At 50.2% G+C, this 25,115-nt stretch overlaps 1 protein-coding gene across 1 annotated transcript in view; it reads left to right on the top strand.

The window, feature by feature from the left end:
* Nucleotides 1–25,115, top strand: part of GLYR1 (glyoxylate reductase 1 homolog) — a 713,235-nt gene that overhangs the window by 88,717 nt on the left and 599,403 nt on the right. The window contains exon 2 of the mRNA XM_069646033.1: nt 5,420–5,456. Coding sequence (XP_069502134.1) covers nt 5,420–5,456 — 37 coding nt within the window. The remainder of the gene's footprint in view (nt 1–5,419; nt 5,457–25,115) is intronic.

The following is a 25,115-nucleotide window of genomic DNA, read 5'->3' as shown; positions in this document are numbered from 1 at the left end:
ACTTCTGAATACCTTGTTTGTGTGCCCCCAGGATTTGGGCTGGACTATTTAGTTCCAATACACATCCTGGGTGCCAGAGAGTCTGGTGTGCTGGGAATGACTGGGACCACTGTGGTCTGTGATTGGCCCACGTCTGGTCTGCTTGTATCTGAGCAGATCTCCTATTTGGTCCTCTTTGTTTTGGCACAACAGCGATTTTGGACAAGAGAAGGATCCAAACCACCATGCCAGGTCGATCTCTTGAGTTCTCACTGAACCTAGGATAGGATCCAAGCATCCTGAAACTAATAAGCAGAGTTGAGGAACCGCTGGTGACCCGCTGGAAGGTTTGGAGCCTGATGTCCCGCAGGACCTCTCTGCATGTGATCGAATTTAGGTCTACAAAGGCGCTTCGACCCATTTGAATAGTGGGAACAACTATTCATGTCACCTTCATCTTAACCTGCAAGTGAGCCTTTTCGGCAGTGTTGCTAGGCCAACCATTGAACTGACCAGCTTGCGCAGGACCTTTGCTCGGAAACCGCTGCCGTTTCCAGTTGACACTTTTGGTAGATCGTAAGGGTCCAAGGCGCACTCCTACTGAGTTTTGTACACCTATGCACCCTATGTCTGGAATTAGGAGAGTACGCCTGAACCAGAGTCCACACGGTCACCGTGTCGCCCAGCCTTAGTAACGAACTTTGCAGGTGCCTTGCTGCGGTGCCCCTCTGTGCCCCGCATCCAGCAGCAGTGAAATTGGCCCGATCCCTTCATCAGGAGCAGAGAAAGCGCTGCTGTCCCTCCACGGAATCATTGCTGAAACTCAGCCACTGAAAGCCGCAGAGCTGCACAATTGCCGCATTTGAACCTGCAACAAGTGGATTCGACTGCCGAAGTTTGATCTGGAGTGCGCCTGGGGTCGGTGAGTACTTGCAACCCTTACTGGTGGCCCCTAGTGCATCCATCCATTTTTACGCATGTGTCCCCTGAGGGCCACTCACCTTTCCACAGGTAGCCTGTGCTACCGTCCTATTGCCCACTCCTGGAACCTATTCTGCCCCCTTGGGGAGACCCTCCTTGAATAGTGTGAACTTATTCTTCATCGCCACACCCACCTTCCTGAGTCGCTACAGCCCCTGTAAGAGACCCTGTGTTCACTCTACTGCACCTGCATCCGAAAGTACTTTTGAGCGCCAGGCTGCGCTCTTCGTTGGGACTGGACTGCCTCTTAGTTAGGGATTGATTGATGAAGAACTACCTAAAGTCTATTTGCACTGTTTGCTCCCTCTTCATAGGTTGTGGTACCATTCTGTGCACTATTCCTTTAGGCCACTTGGTAACTGTATTTCTGAGGCTTAAGGCCCTGAATAAATGTATGTGTATTTTTGATATACACACCTGACTGGGAGTGATTTGTAGTGACCTTTACTGTGTGTGCTCATTGTGGGCTTTCCTGAGACCTAGTCTTTTTTTTTTAATAGTTTTAACAAGTGCATAGATCAATGGGTGAGAAAAAAAAAGTAAACGGTTAGCACGATTATGCATACAGCCAAGTTACAATCGACTCAACTTCGTGGATGAGCGAGAGGTCGCCTCGAACACCAGAGATGGGGACATGGGGGTGGGGGGGAGGGAGAAGAAAAAAAGGGCGCGAGAAAGGGGGGGGGGTGAGAGGGAAGGGAGGAAAAAGGAAATGGGTTTCACTGTTTGTCCATCCATTTTCCCCAAACTTTTTGAAACTTGTGTGGGCACCCTCTTGCCGTGTAGATGCGCCTCTCCAAGGAAGCACACCTGGAGACGGTATTAGACCATCGAGTTAGACTCGGTGTAGCATCGGGCCCCCAATTTGCAGCAATCATCTTTTTTCCTGCTCCCAGTGCTACTGCCGCAAACAGTTTTTCATACTTGGTAAGGCCCAGTTCTCCCCATATCCCTAACAGTATCAGCTTTGGATCCAACGGTATCTGGGATCCCACCATCCCGGAGATTATGCGTGTGCAGCCCCCCCCAGAAATTCTGTACCATATAACACTCCCAAATTGTGTGGAAAAAAGTTCCATTTTCGTGCTTACATCTCAGGCAATAGTCAGCGATCGCTCCACTCCATTTAGCTTACTTGGTACGGGAGTAATAGACTCGATGCAATATCTTGAGCTGGATCAGGCGTAGTTTCGCATCTATACCTATTTTGCGAGGGGACATCAGGGCTTCCACCCATTCCACCTTGTCTGTCCCTTTCCCTTTTCCCTTTCAATGTGGTAAGTTCTTTAGTGCCAAATGAGTTTAACGCCTGGTACCCGAGACCTAGTCTTGACTGCCGCCTATGCTATCTTGATTGGTCTGGCTTGTCCAGAAGGTTACCCTGTCCAAGAAACTAGGCTGGCATTCTGAACCTCTGCCCACCAGATCAGAGTTAAGAAATACATCTCAACAGTCATTCACCATTTCATAGAGCTTTGCGATGGGTATTTATTCATGGGTCATGTGTTGATGTAATTATTTACAACAGTCCAGCCAAACTACGGCAGGTTCACACTTTTTCTGTGGTTGATGAATCCAGCACCCAGTAACACAACATGTAGAGAGAGCTGTTAGGAACCAGGGTCCAGAGAATGCTTTGCTTGACCCTTTGGATGTTGAAGACCTGCATGATATGGGGGCCCCATGTATATTATGTGAGATGTTATGATGCCTTTTTTGTTTGCCAAGATTTAGCCCATCTGGTGGCCCAAATACACTTTCTGGGAACACTATACTATTCCATTTCAGAATGATAGTCCTGAATGTCCAGCACAGTTCCCATATATGTCACTAAAGCAATACCAAGAAGGGGATTACAAGTTAAAGAATAAGTTCCCTCCAGAGAGCCAGATAGTGCACATCACATCTATGTTGCAAATTCAGTTATGTTTAACAGCAAAGTCATTTCAAACATGACTGAACAAACGTGGCAGGGGACTGTCCCTCGTGGGCTTACATGTGGTCAACCAGTATGGCAAATCTAGGGTGTTCACACGTTGGACAGGACTAGGCATGCAGAGTCTAACATTAAATGTATTTCTTAAATTACCCTCGGTCCCAGGGTACATGTAGTAATGCTACCCTAAACTTGTGTCCTGGAGAATGAATGTGAGCTCTGGAGTGCATCATATAGAGAAGATGTGCAGTGGCACCAAGCATGTTGCTAATGTGACACGTAGTGCTCCGTTCAAGCAAACAAATGCAATAATAGGAAAGCAGGGACGTTTGGGCCCATATCGTTTGTTTATTCATTTGTTAGGCGCACCAGACTCGTGAGTAAAAGGGCGCAACAATAAGGAAATGCAAAGCTTACAGGGGTTACGAATATACATATGTTATACAATATGTACATTTACATATTGTGCTTGGAATTCCCACATTTCGTCATATCCATAGGTAAACTGTCAAAGAATGCTTTCACAACCTCACCTGAATGAGGTGATACAATCCCTCGATACTTTCATGAATGACTAGAATTGGACGGCCATCATGCAGATAGCTGCTTTTCTTAAGCGGACTTCACAACAAGTGTGTGGCCATATATGGTCGTGACCTTTCAGAAACTCAAGTTTGAAAGGTGAGGTCTTTGGGAACCTCAGCCTGATCTCTGGCAGTTTGTGTGGATAAGTTGTCTTGGATTCAAGACTGAATCCAATTCTTGTGTTTTTGCTTCCGAAGAAGCTCAGAAGCTTGAATGTGACTGATCACTATCGATTTGAAAGGTGCACTACATTTATTTATTTTTATTTATTAACATTTATAGAGCCCGCAGCAGCCCAAAGGCATTGTAGTGCTGGTATAAGACAGCAAACATAGTTACGAAGTACATTCTGGTTACATGGTAAAAATGTACGAAAGCGTGGTATGGAATGTGGGAACTGAATGCCCATTAGTTTCCACAGTGCTCTAAGGTGGAGCTTTATGTTACTCCCCATTGTCAACTGCTAAAAGGTGTCCGAAGCATCAGAAAGAAGACTCCACTGATGAAGACCAGATCTTCTGCTGTTCCATTTTCCCAGTACTTTTCAACTGGAGGTGAAGTGCTGCTGTTGTCTGCTGAATCCCAGACGTCAGTGACCATAGGCAACAGTCAGCAGTCCCTTCTTCTGACTTGTGGTACAAGCTGGGTTGCTTTCCTGCAGGGTTCCACTTTCTGAAAACTCACCTGCAGGTTCCTGCACTGCTCCTCTTTTGACCTCTGCATCAACGACCCCGAAGGACTGGCACTGATTACTTCCTGTGACCTTCAACTCCTAAATGATAAAAACGTTTCCACCTGGGAGGAATCCCCTTCTTACCTTTATTCAACTGGTGGAACACCTTTCATCACTTGGCTATTGGTTCTACATCCTTGCTAGCTTCACCGTACCCATCTTCGGTTTTCTCTTCATGATTTGTCATTTATGCAAGGCCCTGGGGTGGCCCTCTGTCGATGTCTTCACCTGCCATACCCTGCATCCCTTTTGTTAGACCGTGACTTGTGCTGTACCTGGAAAGTTTGACCATGACTTTTTGTCTATAACTGCATAGCTTTCTCCTTGACCCATTGGATAACATTAGACTCGGCTCTTTTTCTATACCACACCTTGTGCTTCTGTGGAAGTCACTTCCCTGAACACGGTTTCTAAAATGCCACTTGCCTCACTCACATAAAGCATTTTCCATCTCTACTTGATTTTAGATAAATATATTTTTCACTGTTGTATGGCTCTTCCCTTATTGTGTTTGACTGTACCTTCTTGCCACCCCATTCTGTGCCTCTGCCTGTGAGTGAAGTCTTTCATTACCATAGGCATGGCTTTAAAAGAATCATCCCAACACTGTTGGCTATTTGGCTAGCCAACGTTTTTATTTGAATTTTTTTTAATTATTACCAAGTATATTCAGTCTTTGCTTCTCGATAAAATGAGTCGCCTGGAATATGAATATAACATGTTAATAGAGACAGCATAACAGGACTTTGGCCTCTTTACAGTGTAGCTCTCTGAGAACCGCTTGTAATGTTTTGTTCGTCCTTTCTTGAAGTGACAAATTGGTCTCAATTCCTTATACCATTTGCATTGGTGAGTGTGCATACACCAGCAGATTGTAAGACTGGTAGATTGGAGGGTATTGGCACCAAAATAGCTGCTTTACATGATTTTACCCATTGGTTGTCTCTCCGTTGAACATAATAAAATGGACAAGTGCAGAACAAGCACAGTGAGTTAAATCTCTTGATATGACTGGAGAAGCATCTATTTTCATCTAGTCTAGCATTCATTCACAACCTGCTGGAGAGGGTCAAATTTCCAGCACATTCTATGCATTAAGCTTTTGGCTTAGACTATGAACGAATGGTGTTTATGCTGATAGTTAAGGCGAATGATGTGATGTTTTTCTGCGAATCTGGTTGTAAACCACATGTTTCTTCTTTCAGGGGGAAGCTGGGAAAATACCCTCCCTGGCCTGGAAAGGTGAGTCATTTTTATATACTTAAATACATTATTTCTTTGGGTAGCTTGGTATTCATCACACTCCTTTTTTGCTGTTAAATGTGAGGTAAAACATTTTGCTTTGCATGGGTTATGAAAGTGAGAGTCCCTCCCAATTGACAGTATTTTCTCATAAATGGTATTTAAATTAGCAGATGCGATCGAGTTCTCTTTCCTTAAAAGTTATGTGAGTTTTGTTATTGCAAAATGCGGTGCAATAATTCACAATCATTACTTATATCAAACTAATGTCCATTGACCACAATTAGAAACCCGCCCCTCATTTAAATAAACATTGACAAAGCCCATGGGTCCAGCTATATTAATTGCCAAATGCAGCCTCATAGGTCGGTCTGTAGCTTTGTTTGCTAGGCGTAATCTCACGCTTGTTTATTTTGTATTTGCAAGGCACTCAAGAGTCATGACGCATGATTTGTCATTCCACGGCATGAAATGTAAATGTCGAAGGTGTGATCCCAAAGAATGCAGAGGGATGAGATTTACAGGGATCAGAAGGAGACAATGTATTAGAACATTGGTTTATTAGTAGGCAAGGATTACAATGTGCCTTTTTAGAGTACTTTTGAAGCAAGAGTAGTTTCCGTCTTGCAGATTTGCAGGAGGGGATGAGAGCGTTTCGGAGAACTGGGACCTGTACTGCAAATCCGTGGGCTGTGCATCGTTTTTAAAACTTTGGTAGTTAGCGATCTTTTGGATCCGTTTTTGAGGGATTCATTTGAATCTGTTGACGCAAACTTGAATGAAGGACTGGTATTGAATGACAGGGTGCCGATTACAATTACAAATATCTACCACATGGCAGGAAGCATGCTGCTTCACTCAGTACAGAGGCCCATGAGATTACATTTCCTGAAATGGGAAACCCCTTACTTGGCATGGGTGCCCGAATATATGCCTCCCTCTGTATTCTGCATTCCCAAGTGGCAACCCCAGGAGACAGAAATACTGTGCATCAATCTGAACACGGTCCCATAAGACTTTTCCCAGAATTGATTCTGCTCCACTCAGTAGATTCAATGATCACATACTTCACAGCTGGTCACTGGACAACTACCAATGTTGTCAGCTCTTTACATCCGCTGTGAAGTCGAGGTACCAATCGATTGCGGCTTGGTGGTGAGTGGTGTAAGCAAGGGGGACATATCTAATGAAATTATACAATGAGCCACCAATGACAACATGTGCTTCTAATTCTGTAATAAAGTGACTGCTTTTTGGCACGTCTGAGTCGGTTTTAATGTTTGTTCTTTTTTTCTGATGGTCTTACGCTGGCAGAGTTGGTAAATAAGTCTTCGTCTAGGCGTAAGACGGTAAGCGCATGACAGAGGGGTTGAAATTGCTAAGAGTTATTGAGCTCCTTCTACTCCTGGAGAGCCTGGTAAGCTTGACACCATCAGCTACCAGGAGCTACGTTTGGCTCCCGAGGCCATACAAATATACTGGTTCCAACAAATATACCTATGTGGCAATAAGATTCTGTATTTGTGATTGTGTATAAAGAAATGGAGACATCTAGAAGATATTAAAAGCATCATGGGGGGGCGCTGCTGCGCTTGCTGGGTAATGGCTGCCTTCTAAGTGGGCTCCGCTCTGAGGGCGACATCTGTGTGTATACTAGCAGCTACATCTGATCCTCCGTGTGTCGGATACCGGCGATCTAACCCTGAGACACTGCATCACCTTCCAGCTTGCTTTGGGGCCGCGGGGAGCCCTAGTTGTGGAAATATTGCGGAATTGAGGAGTCTGGGCATTGCTGCTTTCTCAACCCGCCCCTGGGCTCCGGTGCTGCCTGCCCACCATCTGCAGGAGAACTCGCGGCTGTCAGGTCTCCACTGGGGGAGGGGCGCAGCGATCCCTCGGCCGTGCAGCGGCATACTTCATAGCTCGCCCTGGCAGTCACTTCCAGGGTCCTGTGCGGGGCTCGATTGATCCGTTGTCTCCCGCCTTGCCGGGCGGCGACCGATCAGTCCTGAGGGTGCCTGGCGCTGCTTCTGCGGCTCCGTGGGAGGTGCCTGTGTGGCGGCTGCCGGCTGGGTGTCCCTAGTGCTTGCTGTGGTTGGCGTGGCCCCCACAGTGCCTGATGCTGCGGACTGCTGGCCGGATAGGGCCCAGCACTGACGGACCCTCCTCTTGGTCCTACTGATGCGGGCATGATCTCTGGAGGACGCGGATCGCCTCTGAGACGTCGCTAGGGCCCCCCCCATGGACCATCTGGGAAATCACTGCGCAAGTAAGTCTTCATAACTGGTCAAACATTTGAATTGGGTGCCCTTGCCCCTCTGCTGCCCCCTCTGTTTACCGATGCATGCGTGCTGGCACTGGTTTCACCCACTACGTGCTCTGTTTGGAGGCCTACCCTGCGCTGGGGACCTACCATGTTTGCTTCAATTTCTCCTGCCTGGCCCACAGCTTTTCCCACACTGTCTACCGCTTTCCACCTGAGGTGCCTTCCCTTTCCAGCGGAGTATTGGTGTTGGGGCTAACTTTCTCTTGCATCTTCACTCTATGCAGTGCCCCTTTTCGAAAAACCTGCAGCGTGCCCCCCTGTACACCATACCTCCATGTGACCAGTTGATCGGCTGTTGACCCCTGCTGCGATCCATTGGTTTTGGGATCGCCCGGCTCCCCAGCTCTCCTTGCTGGGCTCCTGTCTTATACATTGGAGCTTCGCCCAGTTATTGCACCTCATCCTTGGGCTCTCTACTGCGTCGGGGGGAGAAGCGACGCCCTCTACCGCTAAGTGGGGCTACTTCTCCTAATTCCACACTCTTGCACACTCCTGGTTAACCAAATTTCTGATGCTTGTTAATCTGCTTAGAATCACATGCTGTGCATATGGTCCGACATCCAGTGGTAACCGCGGAGTATTGCATCTTGTCTTTCGGGGGACCGAAAGGGGACGTCAGCATAGGCGTGTCTGAAACACTATCCCTATCGTGACGTGTGTAGTACCCAAAATCCCTCACGCCCAGTGGTCCCGCAGATTGTTTTTTTCCGCCCAGATAACTAGTCGCCCTATAGCGGAGCTCTTCATGAGACATTGTTTATCTTACTGAATTGTCGATTTAATCTCCGTTAAGTCACTTCGCCACTCAAGAACATCTTCGACGAAGACTATGGGGGAATTGTCTACGGCTGTGGGTTCCGGCGCCTAATATCCGGCGTTCCGACTTCCACGTGATCGGGCCTTCTGGCCGGCCTATACAGTAGGGAGAGTGGTCTCGGGGTTTGCCATACTGTTAAAAATTATGTCTTTCCTCTTTTCCACTGCTTTCCTTTTTGGTCTGGTCACCCTTCCCTTCTGCTATGGAAAGGACTCCATTTAGATTCTGCCCTCTGTGTAGGGTCAGATATCCGTGGAAAGACGAGCACACGTCGCGTAACGCTTGTCTCCCCCTAGAGCACGACGAGAAGCGGTGTTCGGCGTGTAAACTCCTTAGACCTAAAACCCTTAAGGAGCGCCGGTTGAAGTGGTGGGCCGCGTACGGAATGTCATGCATGGAGCCTCCCTCCCCTGCCGCGACACCAGCCGAAAGTGACGGGGGTACATCGGATGACCAAATGTCCAACGCGGACGTTATAGACCATGAGACGGACTATTCTAGGGCCGCCACGCCTGTCCCTTCCAGGCTCGACTCCGGTCTTGCTACAGGGACCACACCCGGTGACAGGGGCATACAAACGCTCCGCACAAAGCACACAACCCAAGCGCCCTCCTCGACGACTGTCGAAGGCGAAAGCGCCAACGGGTCCGCCGGAAACTTCGGTGGCGCCCACGGATCGGTCTGATCCAAAGCTTTCCCCGCATCCGCAGCAGCGCATGACTGGGCATAACAAACATAACAAGGGCGCTACTCCCCAAACTACACACGCCGAAGTTTCAGAACAAGAAACTTCGACAGATTCCAAGGTTTCCCAGGCCCGTACACGCCCGAAAACGAGTAGGCCTCTACCCGAGAAGCCATCCGCTGGCCCTTCTGGAGCTGCGAAAGCCATTTTCACTGCCGACACATCATCGGAGGCGTTGTCTCCCAAAGATTCGGTGACCATCCGTAAGAGCATCAATAGGATTGCTCCGGCGGTGGGCCTAGTACCGGTTCCGCCCACAGTTATGGGCCAATCCGCCGAAAGGTTTTCCACGGATTTGGAAGACGATCCCGAAGACTCTTACGAAGAAAGCCAGGTACCCCTCTCAAGCACCCTGAGGAGATCCTCTCAATGCCCTAGGGCGGAGAACATGGTTCCTACTCGGCTAAGTCCATTTGGGTCATCCAAGTGGACCACAGAGCAATTTGAGGGGTGTAGATCGGCTGGAGCAGTTTTTCAGGGTTTCTGATCAACCTCTGCTGAAAAAAGCTCGGGTAGACCCTAACCCTCAAACTCAAGATGCCCAACACCTAGATGTCCAACACCAAGTTGACTATCAAGAAGATGTCCAGATGGACACGTATAGAGACATCTATACAGAAGAAGAGTAGTCTTCTTTTCTGGACAACTATGGGGAAGATAGAGGAGCAACGGACAACTGGGAGGACACCCAGCAGGACGATCACAACTCGGATATCGTCTGCTTCGACTCTCCCCCATCCACCCCGATTCGACAAGGTTCCCCGGTGGATGATCAATTGGTTTTCAACAACGTGTTGAAAAAAGCAGTGGAATTCTTTAAAATTGCCACGTTTGAAGCCTTGCCCGAACAAGATTTTGCAGAGGACATTATTAATGAAAAGCCTCCGACAAGCCAGTCTATCCCTCTCTTGAGCTCTGTAAAGAGACGGCTGGCCCCTTCCTTACTCACACCCGCTCAGACTAGGGCTGTGAACTCAAGGGTCGAAAAACTTTTCCGACCCTCCCTCACCGACCTGCTTTATATCAAAGGACACGCAATCCCAGACTCGCTGGTGGTGACCAACACTCGCAAGAGAGCAGGGGTTCCCCTTGCCACGGGAGAGTCACCCCCGGACAAGGAGTCCAAAAGGTTGTGTGCCTTAGGCAACCGGGTTACGTCGGCGGCGGCCTATACCGTCCGGATTGCCAATAACCCAACGTTACTGGCAAGCTACGTCGATGCCCAATGGAACCTACTCCAGGAAGGCCTTCAAGAGGTTCCGGAACCAACCAGAGCCAAGCTTCTCGCCATTGTCTCGGAGGGCAAACTTGCCAGTCAGAATGTGGTAAAAAATACCCTGGACACCGCAGAGACAGCAGGCAGGTCTCTCACACAGGGTACTCTCCTAAAGAGGCACGCGTGGCTGCGCGCGTCGGGCTTCAGGCCTGAGACCCAGGCATCCATTATCAACAAACCCATCGATGAAAAACGGTAGACGACGCGTTGGAGACAGCCAAGAAGGAGCACGAGACTATTAATTCGCTGCACCAAATTTCCCAGAAACCCTCTTCACAGAGGGGCAGTAATTCTCGGTGGTACTTTCGAGGTCAAGCCTGCGCTGTTCAAAATAATTTCGGCACGGGCAACTTCAACTCAACCTGCTGCAGGCCCCACTTACACAGTGGGGTCAGAAGCACGGAAAGAATAAAGGCAAAGGGTCCAATTCCAGAGGAGCATCAACTTCGGGTCAGAAATGACCACCAAGTCCAGGTCCCCTCCCATGTCTCCCCGGTCGGGGGGAGATTAACATCTTTCCTCAAGGCATGGGAGGGGATAACTTCAGACCAGTGGGTCTTAAAGACGGTCGCCCACGGTTACTGCGTGGAATTCGCCCGACCTCCACAGTTCAGACCGCCGAAACATCGACGCCTTTCACCGGAACATCTGCAGATCCTGATCCAAGAGGTGGAAGCGCTGCTGCGAAAGGACGCCATAGAAGCCGTCCCGATTCTTCAGGTAAACGAGGGTATCTATTCAGTGTACTTCCTTGTACCCAAAAAGGATCTCACCATGCGTCCTGTTCTAGACCTGCGGCCAGCGAACAAGTTCATAAAGCCCCAGAAGTTTTGCATGGTAACACTGCAGGAGGTGATCCCATTGCTAAAACAGGGGGACTTCATGACAACATTGGATATGAAAGATGCATACTTTCATATTTCAATGCTGCCAGCGCACAGAAAATTCCTAACGTTCGTGATTCAGGACAAACTACCAGTTCAAGGTACTCCCCTTCGGCATAGCCTCGGCGCCAAGGGTGTTTACCAAGGTCCTGGCAGTGGCAGCGGCACACCTGTGCAGACTTTCTGTTGCAGTTTACCCTTACCTCGACGATTGGCTCATCACGGGGGACTCATTCGACGTTAATTGTTCTAACACCCAAAAAACAGTAGACCTACTATTCAGCCAGGGATTTTCTATCAAAGAAAAGAAATCCAGCTTAGTCCCCAGCCAAGTAAAACAGTTCCTGGGGGCTCTTATTCGTACGGAAGACTGTCTAGTCTTCCCTTCCAGCGAGAGGGTTCAGAACATGCTCTCTCAGGTTCCTCAGTATGTAGCCAGTCGAGAGGTGACGGTACGCAAAGCTATGCGTTTGCTAGGGATGATGGCGTCATGCATATACTTGGTCCCCCACGCACGGCTGCGCATGCGTCCCATGCAAGAGTGGCTCAACCGCCAGTGGTGTCAGGCCAGCGGACAATGGGAAGATCTGTTAGTTGCCTCGCCAGCCCTCGTTCTCTCTCTGCAGTGGTGGTCAAGGGAGAACCTCTTGAAGGGGAAAACCTTCACCACCCCTGCAGTGGAAGCCACTCTCAAGACAGGCGCATCTCTCGCAGGGTGGGGGGCTCACCTGCTTCAACAGACAGCGCACAGAGTGTGGTCCCCTCAGGTAGCGTCCAACCATATAAACCTACTGGAGCTACTAGCATTGTTCAAAGCATTGAAAGCCTTTCAGGAGCAACTGCAAGGGAAGACAGTGCTGGTCCTAACCGACAGCACAACAGGAATGTATTACCTGAACTAACGGGGGGGGGCACTCACTCTCCAGGGCTATCCAAGCTGTCCCAAAACATCTGGATATGGGCTCTCAAACACAAGATGTTTCTGATATCCCAACATGTTCCAGGGGAACTCAATCTTCTGGCAGACGTACTCAGCAGAGATTTTCCTCTGCCAGAAGAGTACGAATGGCGACTGCACGAAGACATTGTATCCAACGTCTTTGCAGAATGGGTATCCAGAGATCGACCTGTTCGCTACTCAGGAGAACGCCCAATGCCAAGATTACGCCTCCGGGTACCCCCAGAACCGATCCAAGGGGAACGGTCTCTGGATAACTTGGTCGGGGAAATTTGTCTACGCTTCTCCCCCTGCCCCCCCCTGGCCCCTCCTCCCCCCCCCCCCGACTCCCTTTCTGAACAAGATAGTGCACAAGATGCACCAGGAACCAGTCACCATGATTATGGTGGCTCCCATGTGGGCCTGCCAACCTTGCTCGTGCACCTGATGGAAATGTCCCTCTCCCCACCAGTCAAGCTGCCCTGCCCGTACAACATGTTGTCTCAGGTCAGGGGGGAGACTCTGCACCCATGCCCACACACTCTGAATTTAGCAGCCTGGCTCCTGAGGTCATACAGTTTGGACATCTGCAACTCCCTCAAAGATGCATGGACATACTGAGGGAGGCAAGAAAGCCTAACACACGTTATTGCTATGCCAGCAAATGGAAATGTTTTGTCATCTGGTGCAGTTCCAAAGGCGTCAATCCCACCGATTGCTCGCCTTCACACATTGTGTTATATCTAACCCATCTGTTGGACTCTGGGTTAGTCTTCAATTCCTTAAGGGTTCACTTAGCGGCGTTGTCAGCCTACACCACTTCACAGCAGAAGGTGTTGTGGTGGAAAATACCTGTGATTAAAGCCTTTATGGAAGGGGTTAAAAGAATGTATCCCCCCATCACTCACCCAGCCCCTGGGTGGCATCTAAATGTGGTTTTAACTAGGCTCATGGGACCCCCTTTTGAGCCTATGCACAAAGCTAGTCTGAAAGACCTGACTTACAAGACAGCCTTTCTAGTAGCTATCACTTCTATCAGAAGATTTAGCGAACTACAGGCCCTCTAGGTTTTGGACCCCTTTGTTACAGTCCACAAAGATAAGGTAGTTCTGCGCACTCATCCCAGATTTGCGCCGGAATTTATTTCGAAGTTCCATGTGAACCAGTCAATTGAACGTTCTTCCAGAGACCTACTAACATGGCCGAAAGAAGCCTTCACACACAAGATGTGCGCAGGGCAGTCATGTTCTACATGGATAGAACTAAACCACTGAGGAAAACTAAACAATTCTTTGTTTCAGTGGCAGCTGGTAGAGAAGGGGATCCTGTCTCTAAATCAGCAATATCAAGGTGGATTGTCAAATGCATCACACTATGTTACACTCTTGCAAAGAGAGAACTGCCCTTCAAGCCTAGAGCACATTCTACTCTAGGCCCTAGGGCATCCATATCATTCATTGCAAATGTTCCCCTAGAGTCCATTTGCAAAGCGGCAACCTGGAGTTCTGTACACACCTTTACAAAACACTATTGCCTAGACACTCATTCTAGGCCTGATTCTCAGGTGGGACAAGCAGTACTAAGACATCTTTTTTCTACTGTTCCTTCTCACAACCCACCTCCAACTCTGGGTACTGCTCGCTAGTCTATGCACAGCATGTGATTCTAAGCAGATTAACAAGCATCAGAAGACATGCATTACTTACCGTAAAAACATTTCGAGGGGATTGGGTCCTCCGACGTATTCCATATCTATGACATGTAATCACCACAGCTGTGCTGCTTCGGAAACTTTTTTCTGCGTCCTGCGTCGATGACGTCGATGCGCCGTTGTCGAGGGCCTCCTCCGACGTCCGACGTCATCCGATGTGATAAGTAGGACGCACGACGCCCGTAGCCTCAGTTCCGTTTTTTCTGCGAACGTGTTGCTTCGTGATTCTCGGTTCACGCCTCGACTCTTTGGAGTTCTGTTCTTCTCGGTTCTTCAAACCTGTTCGTTTTGTGCAAATCCTTCGTGTGAAGAGGTCTTCTACTTCGTCTTCGACCCCGCGTCCGGGTTTCAAGACGTGCGGGGAGTGTGGGTCCAAGATGTCGTTGACGGACTCGCACGACGCCTGCCTCTGGTGCCTCGGGGAGGCCCACGACACGGATGACTATCGACTGCCAGTCGCTCACGTCCAAAGCCTTACGCGAAAGTAAGAAGAAGTTGTCGGTAGGTCGGGTGTCCAAGCCCAGGAAGTCGAAGTCTGCGGGGCTTTCGACGGATGATTCGAGGGGTGACTCTCCGCGTCATCGTCGGAAGTCTCGTGGGTCTCCTTCTAGGAGTCGGTCTCGCCACTCCTCAGCCTCTTCGAGGCGTTCTCGGAAGCGCCGACACCGGTCGTCTTCCAGGTCCTCCTCGGAGGACTCTGCCCGGCACGTCGCTTACCCCACCAGCCGTGCGACGCCGGAGGAATGGGCTTCCTTCGGGAAGAAAATGCTGGCGATTCTTGAGTCGCAGGGTACTAAGCCGTCCGCGCCCCCGAGTGGGGTCGGTCGTGTGAGGTCGAGAGACACCGCTCGCATGAGTGGTCGGCACGAGTCACGGGGGAGGTCCCGTTCGGACAAGGAGACTCGTTCTCGCCGTACCCGTTCCAGGTCCCGGTCCTCGACACGTTCGAGACCCTGTGCACCTGTGAAGTCTTCGAGGAAGACATCGACGTCTGAGGCGTCGAGGGTTTCGACAGGCTTTCTCGAGGCTCCGGCTTCGAGGAAGTTGTCGAGGCCGTCGACGCTCGGGTCGTCGAGGGACACGCTCGGGGCTCCGGCCTCGAGGGCTGTGTCGACGCCGCCGATGCTGGAGGCGCTGCGTCTGACGTCGACGCCGATTTCCTCGGCGCCGATCCTCTCGGCGCCAATGCCGATTCACTCGACGCCGGCGCCGATTCGCTCGACGCCATCGACGCCTTTCGTGTCGGAGGTACCCCGTGGCACGGGAGAACCCCCTAGGAAGGCTCTGGTTAAGAGCAAGCACTCTCGGGTGCCTTCTTTTCGCCACCTGGACTATATTTCAGAGGCGGATGAGGATTCTGATGGCCTGGTTCCTAGTCAGGTTCCAGATGAAATTGTCTCAGGCCATAGTCAGTTTGATGATTTGAGACAGTCACTGCATGATGCCAGTGGACTGGACACCTCTCCGGAGGAGGAGTTTTGTAGGCCTGAGCCTGGCTCTCATGCCGATTCCTCGTACCGGCGCCTTATGGCTAGGGTTTCTGGGTACTTGGGATGGTCTGCTCCCCCAGGGGAGTTTGTGCAGGATGATCTGACCGACATCCTTGATGTTGGTCCCCCAACTAACCCGGTACTGCCGTTCCATATGGCTTTACAGAGAAGGGTGGCGGCGGCTTGGACTGCTCCAGAGAGTCTCCCGGCGGTGGGCAGATCCTTGTTGCGAAAATGCCGTCCAGCCAGTAGCGACCCCTGCTACTTGACCAGGCACCCCACTCCGGAGAGTTTGGTGGTGCAGGCGGCCACGGCCCCGGCAAAGCAGGCGTCGTACCCTACCATCCCTCCTGATAGGGACGACAAACGTTTTGATGGCTGGGCGAAGAAAGTGTTTTCTTCTGGTGGTATGGCGCTTCAGGCGGCCAACTCCATTTGTGCCTTGTCTCGTTTCACACACACTCTGTGGAACTGTTGCGTTGGCGGCTGAACATATTCCCGAAGGGGACGAACGGGATGGTTTCCTTGCTATGGTCCAGGATGGTAAGGATGCCATGTGTGAGTCCGTTCAGTCGGGTTTGGATTTAGCTGAATGCGTCAGTAGGTCCATGGCGGCGAGCACCGTGATACGCAGGTTTGCGTGGTTGCGGAAGTCGCGGTTTGCTCCTGATGTGCAGTCCCGGCTCCTCAACATGCCTTTTGACGGTGAACACCTTTTTGGCAGCAAGGCTGACGAGAGCCTTGAGAGGTTGCAGACCTCAAAAGCTGCAGCGAAGTCGTTGGGCGCTGCAGTTCGCCAACCTCTGCCTTTTCGTCCTAGGGGACAGCAGTGGAGGGGTGGTTCCTTTCGCTATTACTCATCCTTCAGTAAAGCGAGAGGAGCTGGCAGTCAAAGAGGCCATCGCAGGGGTACCAGAGGTGGACGACAGGGTACCCGTGGTGCCAAGGCCGCTCGGGCAGTTGCCTCTTTGCCCTCAGGTAACGCCGCAGCCGCTCCCACTCAGTCGTGAGGCCATGTCCCATGGTTCGCCGGTTGGGGGAAGGCTGGCGCAGCATCTTGTAGAGTGGCAAGCCATTACTTCAGATGTGTGGGTTCTGGAGATCATAACCCACAGCTACTGTCTTCCCTTTCGGCACAGGCCTCGCGACAATCCACCGGGGAACCTCTCTTTGCAGAGTCCGGATCCGCTCCTTGCGCAGGAAATTCAAGCCCTGCTGGAGAAAGGCGCCATAGAACTGGTGCCTGTAGCGGAGAGGAACAAGGGATGGTATGCCCCTTATTTTTTGATTTCGAAGAAAGACGGGGGATTGAGACCCATCATGGACTTGCGCGGTTTGAACAAACTCCTCAGGAAGGACAAGTTCAAGATGGTTACTCTCTCTCAAGTCCTCCAGGCCCTTCAGCTTCAGGACTGGTTGGTGTCACTCGACCTCAAGGATGCTTACTTCCATGTGCCGATCCATCCCAAGCACAAGACGTACCTGAGGTTCGCGGTTGGCGACTCGCACTTTCAGTTTCGGGTCCTGCCGTTCGGATTGACCTCCGCCCGAGGGTTTTCACCAAGCTCGTGGTGGTGGTGGCAGCGCATCTCAGGCAAGGGGGGATTCACGTCTACCCCTACCTGGACGATTGGTTGATCGGGGGGGCTCTCCCGAGCAAGTCCTGGATCATCTGTCCGTCACCTGCCGCTCCCTTCACAGGCTGGGCTTCTCCCTCAATTTAAAGAAGTCTCATTTGACGCCAACAAAGCGGCTCCAGTACATCGGAGCGGTGCTCGACACTTCCCTGGGGCAGTGTTTTCCTCCCCAGGTGAGGGCTCTTCACATTCAGCAGATGGTGCACAAGTTTCAGCATGCCCAGACGCTCCCTGCGTTCGAGTTCTTGAGGTTGCTCGGCCTCATGGCATCCTGCATTCTTCTGGTGCCAGAGGCTCGCCTGCGGATGAGATCTTTGCAGTGGGCACTCAAGACGCAATGGTTGCAGTCCTCCGGCAGGATGTCGGACCCGGTTCAGGTGCCGCCCTCGGTCGCCCGGGATCTTCTGTGGTGGGCCGTCGAAGGCAACTTGATGAAGGGGGCTCCATTTTTGCTTCCCTGGCCGGAGGTGACGATCGTGACGGATGCATCCCTCACGGGATGGGGAGCTCATGCCAACGGGCTGACAGTCAGCGGTCGTTGGTCTCCGTCGGAGTCCAGACTCCATATCAATCTTTTGGAGCTGAGGGCCATCAGGCTTGCCCTGAAGGCTTTTCTGCCGACTGTGCGAGGAAAGAGTGTCCTGATCCTGACAGACAATACAGTGGCCATGCACTACCTCAACAGAAAGGGGGGGGGGGCAGGGTCACTTCCTCTGTGCAGGGAGGCGATGCAGCTCGAGTTCTGGGCCATCCAGCAGGAAGTTTCGATCTCGGCAGTTCATCTGGCCGGAGACGAGAACGTGACGGCGGACGCTCTGAGCAGGCAGAGCGCAATCTCTCACGAGTGGGAGGTGGCTCAGGAGATTCTCCTGGAGATCTTTGCCCTTTGGGGGACCCCCCAGTGTCAACCGGAAGTGCGAAAGGTTTTGCTCGCGGGAATTTCCTCCAAAAGGAGCCTTAGGAGACGCGTTCGTGGTGGAGTGGTCATTCCCGCTGCTGTACGCGTTTCCTCCAGTCCCCGTCATCCCGCAAGTGCTGCGGAGGTTACGGAAGTTCCGTTCCCGGATGATCCTCATTGCCCCGGCGTGGGCTCGGAGGACGTGGTACCCGGACCTTCTCGACTTATCCATCTGCCCTCCACGTCGTCTTCCCTACCGAGACGATCTGCTCTCACGGGAGGGGGGTCAGGTTCTCCATCCAGAGGTCAGATCCCTCAACCTTCACGCTTGGCTTCTGAAAGGTTGAGGTATAAGGATTGGGACCTCCCTGAGGACGTGATGGAGGTGTTGCTTTCGGCCCGAAGGCCAGCAACAAAGTCTCTGTACCGTTGCCGTTGGCGTAAGTTCTGCGACTGGTGCAGAGTTCAGAATGTGGATCCTTTTGCATGTGACATCCCCATGGTTCTGCCCTTTTTACTTTCTTTGGCCCACAGGGGCTTGCAAGTGGGTACCGTTAAAGGTTACCTGGCGGCGCTGTCCATCTTTAAGCGCTCGTCTGAAGACTGTTCTTACTTTAAAATCCCTTTGATTTCACAGTTTCTGAAAGGGCTCACTAATGTGTTCCCTCCGTCACCTTTCCTGGTGCCCGGTTGGGATTTAAACCTTGTTCTTAAGTTTCTTATGGGTGCTCCGTTTGAGCCTTTACATTCTTGCCCTTTGAGGCTGTTAACTCTGAAAACTGTGTTTTTAGTTGCGGTTACTTCCGCTCGCAGAGTGAGTGAGTTACAGGCACTTTCAGTTAAGCCTCCCTTCACTGTATTTCACAAGGACAGGGTTGTCCTTAGAGTTCGTCCTTCTTTTCTTCCGAAGGTAGTGACGGAATTTCATTTGGCCCAGAAGGTTTTTCTTCCGGCATTCTATCCTCCTCCGCATCCTGGTAAGGAAGAGGAGAGGCTCCATAGGCTTGATCCTAGGAGAGCTTTAAGCTTTTATGTTTCACGCATGTCCCGGGTCAGAGTGGACGATCAACTCTTTATTGGTTACGCTGGAAAGCGTTTGGGGCAAGCTGTGACGAAACAGACTTTGTCTCGCTGGATTATTTTGGCCATCTCGTAGTGCTACCGCTTGGCGGGTAAGGACCCACCGGCTGGCTTGCGGGCCCATTCTAACAGGGGTATGGCTGCGTCTACTGCCCTGCAGAGGGGTGTTCCTATTCGCAACATCTGTGATGCAGCCACCTGGGCTTAAGTACATACATTTGTACGTCACTATTCCCTAGATTCCATCCGAGCACAGGATCTGGCCTTTGGCAAGGCGGTTGTTAGGGAGAATTCTCTGTTTAGGCTGAATTTCCCTCCCTAGTGAGTCCCCCAGCAGCTTTGCTGGATTTCTGGGGTTTAATTTTTTCTCCTGCCAAGAGTGAGACTCTTTTACCCTCACTCCTGGACATGTTGAACTGTGTTATCTTGGACAAACCTTGTGTTGAATGGGCTATGGGGTCTTTTACTCCATAGGGCCTCATGTATTTTTGTGATGTGGGTTACACAGCACCCTCTGTGCCGTGACCCAGGGGTGTCCTAGGGACTCCCCAACATAGACTCCATACCCTGGGACTGACTACTGTCTCCCAGGGCATGTAAAGTCACCAAAGACTTTGCTAGTCTTGAATCCTGAACAGAACCAGTACAAACCATCATATTGTGGACGTACTGGCTGGGGCAATTCGATTGCCCCAGGGTCTGTTAGTCGAGGGGGCACGTCTCCGTCCCCCCTGATCGAGTTTTGGCTGGTGGCAGTGGAAACTACGTTTTATATTCGACCGCGAATATTTTCCTATGGGATTTCCCATTGTTTTAGGCTAACACATTTAATTATTTATTTACGGTAGCCTTAAACATACCGCCGGTTTATATATTTATTTTTATAACTCCGGTTGGGACTTTTTGCCAAAACTTGATTCTAAAATGGCGTTGGTGTTCGCCTCTGTAACTCTGACCCAAAGTGGAGCCCTTTGTTCCACTTTTGGCGGGCTTCTCCACAGAAGCCCTCCAAAGTGGTGCCACTCTGTCTGGGGTACTTAGGAAGGGTGGAGGGGGATTTAGGCACCCTGGACTGAGTTACCTTGGTAACTCAAGTCGCACTCCGTCCTGATTGGCCCAAGTGGTGAGCCGCCCGGCTCACCACTTAGCATGTTTGAGTGACAGCTAGGCTGAGTGAATGGGGGTTTGCTGCATAAAAGCAGGGCTTTGGGGACTGGAACTTCAGAAGTCGCCACAGGACCAAGAATCCGACGAGGGAAGAGCTGAGCCGACCTGCTTCGACGACACCACCCGGTGGAGCCCTGCTGAACCGTCTCACCACTTTTCCCGACGACCGAGGAGAACTCTTAACGGAGTGGCTCCTTCCCTTGACTGGTGGGGACAACCAGTTTTCGCCTTCTTTTCGCTTCTCGAGGTATCTCGTGGCCGCCTTGCCAGTGCCAAGCACCCCGGCAACCGGAACCCCACCACTTTTACCTCAAACCACGAAAGTCGGTACAACCCTTTAACCGGAGGACTCCGCGGCTGGTTTCTTCCCGGGCAGTGCAACGACCTTCTTCTTCTGCTCTTCAGCGAGAACTTCTTCTTCCCTGACCGACGTCGAGCCTTGCTGCCACTGCCTGGAACAACTGCCACCGCTGGAGGACCCTTTTCGCTTAAGGTACCGTGTTCCGCCTGGCTTCCCTTGCCACCGACTGTACGGGGTAGATTTAGCCCCCGGCTTTCGAACCTGGGAGTGCCTGGAACACCCTGGCTAAACTTTCTAAGCCACTCTAACCTCTTTCTAACTCTTTGCAAGACTTTGAATCCCTAATAACAGTGTGATCTTGGGCACATTTTCGCTCCGGCTACTCTAAGAGTGGGCCCTGCCTAGTGACTTTTGCTCACCTGTGACTTTGTGCTTCTTTGAGCCTATTGCAAGTGTTCTGGACCTTAGAGTGGTGTGTTTAACCCATTTCTGCTTTTTCTCTCCCTTTCTTGGAAACTACTAGAGTGTCATCTAACGTTAAGCACTCACCTCTGTTTTAATTAAGTGGTGTTAACCTAGAGTTGTCTAGATAGGAGAAAGGATTGAATCTACTTTCGTTATAACTGTGTTTGAAGTGTTTACTATATTTTGCTAGAGTGTTTTTAACTTATGTGTATTTTAAATAAATAACTATATACTTTTGAAACCAAGCTCTGGTCAGTGTTTGCTTGTGCTATTGTGTGTTGGTACATATTGTGTATACTTTGCATACTGCCTAACTCTTCTTGAGAGAAGTCTGACTGCTCAGCCACAGCTACCAGGTAAATCTGGGTGGTACAGACTGCTACCAAAGGGGTTTACTGCTCTACCTGTAGTCTTAAATCTTTTGCAGTGTTCCCCAAGGGAACTGCACAGGTTTCTGCCTAACACTGGTGTACAGCGGTGGGATTTGTATTGAGTATACATTTTATTGTGCTTTAGATACCTTAGTGCAACTAACCACAAAGCTTAGCACTGAAAAAGTAAAACCTCTAACATGTCAGTTATAGAAAGCTATAGTCAAGAGTCCCTTGCAGCCAAAACTGCTGATTGTTTAAGAGTGCTCTGTAAACATAAGGATCTCCTGACTAAGGGCAAGAAAATGGAGCTGATTGAAAGATTGTTAGCTAACCAAAGTCTGGGTGATGGTTCAGAGGAACCTACCACTCCAGCAACTGTAGATGACAGTGTTGAAATTAACATGGAGCAAAATGTTGATGATTCTGAGGAAGAGTCAGAAGAGGAGGGTGAGGCTGTTGTAACTGTCCCCCCTAGGCCTCTGCCTGCTCTACCTGCTGTGCCTACTGGACCTTTACCAGGTCCCACATTTAGTCCTCAGTACTTTGAACTGGAGAAAATGAAGCTAGAATTGGAGTATAAGAAACTTAATGCTCAAACTGACAAAGAACTAAGGCTAAGGGAAATGGAGCTCAAGTATGACTTAGAAATGAAGAAATTATCTGTTGAGAATGTTTCTCTCTCTGGCTCCTCTAGAAGTTCCAGTCCTAAAAGACCCCGGATGCCTAAAGAATTGGTTGGTATGTATGAGCCTAAGTTGGATGTGTTGGATTGGTTGTCTCTGTTTGAATATAATCATGGGCTCCAGAACATCACAGGAAATGACTTACTCACCTGGTTGTTCTCTAGGCTTCCCCCTGTTGCAACTGATGTGGTAATGGAGATGGGGGAGGAGGATAGGAAGGACTATGAATGTGTGAAACTAGCTTTGATAGCTAGGTTTGGGAAGACCCCTTCCCAGTATCTTAAGAGGTTTAGGAACCTCAAAAAGCATGATGGTACCCCTTGGGCTACCTGGGTGAGTGAATGTTTGAAAAACTTAGAGGGATGGATTAAGGGTTACAAGGTGAACACTTATGAAGGTATGAAGAATTTGTTTATGTTGGAGACTATTTATGATGCCTGCTCTCCTGAGCTCAGACAACACTTGGCTGATTCCAGGGAATTGGATTCCCGGAAACTAGCTAAGGCTGCTGACTTGTGGGTTGCCAACCGGGCCACTCACAAGGATTCTGGGGTAACTCAGAAGAAGGATGGGGAAAAACAGTCTAAGAAGGACTCCAAAGAGAATTCTAATACTACAAATTCCAAAGAGGGCCCCAAACAAAACTATAAGGGTAAGCCACAAGGGAAACCAAATCAGGCTAGTGTACCTTCTGGTCCCAGACCAGAAGGAGGTCAGAACAAGCCTCCATTCCAGCGAGCCTTTGGCTCATGCTTTGTTTGTAAGGCTACTGACCATGTGAAAGGAGATCCCAGATGTAAGGGTAAACCTTCAGGGGTCCAGCTTGCCTCCTTAGCCTTCGCTCCAGAAGAGGAAGTACATATGGCAAGTGGAAACTTTCTATTACTAGCTGATGAACCCACTGGAGTCTCAGCTAGTGTTTCTTTAGTCTCTCTGGGGTTGTGGGAGCAACAGAATCTAGATGTCTATAACTCTATCCCAGATAATACTAAAGAGTATTATAAGGACAGTGTCCAGGTGAATGGTCAGGAGACTCCTGCCATTAGGGACACTGGAGCCAGCATAACTGTGGTGGATGAATCATTTTTCAAGGCAGAGGATGTTGCTAAGGCACCCAAATGCCTCACCAAGTTAGCTGGTGGGCCTGTGCAGATGTGTCCCCAGTTACCAGTTCTCATCCAATGTAATGATATGGCTGTAAAAATACCTGTCAGTGTACAATGTGAAGTGCCAGGTAGGGTTCTGTTGGGTAATGACCTCAAAGCTCTTGGAGTTGTATCTCATACCCCCAGACCTCCTAGCAAAAGGTTCCAGGAACTCACAAAACCTGCAAGGGAGAAAACCCTGAGAGGGTTATCTCAGGAGATGATGACAGAAATCACTCCTCTACCACTGGAGCAACTTACTGCAGTAACTACCAGATCAGGAGCAAAGGGGCAACCCAAGACTCCTAGGAAAAAGCCAGCAGCAAGCACTCCAGTGCTTCCAACAAGGACTTCCCCTAGGTTGTCCAAAGTTACACCTGTAACTCCACCTCCAGCTGAGGCTGAGAGGGAGGTACAACCCTGTGTGGTTGAGCTAGACTCTGAGGAAGAGCTAGAAGGAGGCCCCAACCTTATTGGAGATTTGGACCCTGAGGACCATCCTGAGCTGCAGTCTTTACTGGCAGAAGGTGGGCCTAGCAGGGCAGCTTTTCGTAAGGGGCAAAGAGAATGTCCAACTCTGGAAGGTCTCCGCCACCAGGCAGCTTCTCAAGCTGATGGGCAAGAGCCTGGGAAGTATAGGTTGCACTGGGAAGATGGCCTCTTCTACAGTGAACCCACTGAGTCTGAACCTGGAGACTACAAACGCCTTGTAGTCCCACAAGAAAACAGACAACAGTTCTTACAACTAGCCCATGAGATACCTTTGGCTGGCCACTTGAGTTTCAAGAAGACCAAGGAAAGGCTCTCACTCTACTTTTATTGGCCAAAGATGGGGGCCGAAGTAGATAGATATTGTAAGAGCTGCCATACCTGCCAGACTTCTGGTAAGGTTGGTTCCAAGAATGTGGCACCTTTAGTGCCTCTCCCAGTTGTGGGAGTCCCATTTGAGAGGGTAGGGATTGACATTGTTGGTCCCCTTGATCCTCCAACCTCCTCAGGCAACAGGTTTATCCTTGTTGTAGTAGACCATGCTACTAGGTACCCTGAGGCCATTCCTATGAGGACTGTTACAGCTCCGGCTGTGGCTAAGGCCCTCCTTGGTATTTTTACCAGGGTTGGGTTTCCTAAGGAGGTAATCTCTGACAGGGGGTCAAACTTTATGTCCCACTACATGAAGGCCATGTGGAAAACCTGTGGAGTTACCTACAAGTTCTCAACCGCCTACCACCCTCAGACAAACGGGTTGGTTGAAAGGTTTAACAGAACCATGAAGAGCATGATAGGTGCTTTGGAGGAACCCCTTAAGAAAAAGTGGGACCTTCTACTGCCATGCCTTCTCTTTGCTTATAGAGAAGTCCCTCAGGAGGGAGTAGGTTATTCTCCCTTTGAGCTTCTCTATGGCCATCCAGTCAGAGGTCCATTGGCCCTGATTAAGGAGGGGTTGGAAGGTGCTCCTCCCCTCAAGCCAGTCAGAGTGACTGACTATGTGATAGGTCTCCGGAGGAGAATGTCACACATGATGGCAGAAGCAAGTGACAACTTGAAAGCTGGTCAAGCCCTGGTCAAACATTGGCACGACCAGAAGGCTAACATGGTTGAGTTTACTCAAGACCAGCTAGTTCTAGTTATGCTCCCAACAAGGCAGAGGGCCTTGCAAGACAAATGGATGGGACCCTTCAAGGTTGTGGGAAAACTTGGAGAGGTCAACTATCTGGTGGATCTG

This window comes from Ambystoma mexicanum, chromosome 2p, assembly GCF_040938575.1.
Source record: "Ambystoma mexicanum isolate Mex_15411 chromosome 2p, UKY_AmexF1_1, whole genome shotgun sequence".
Classification (NCBI taxonomy): Eukaryota; Metazoa; Chordata; class Amphibia; order Caudata; family Ambystomatidae; genus Ambystoma; species Ambystoma mexicanum.
The sequence above is the reverse complement of the archived record's forward strand: the minus strand, read 5'-3'. Positions and strand labels throughout refer to the sequence as shown.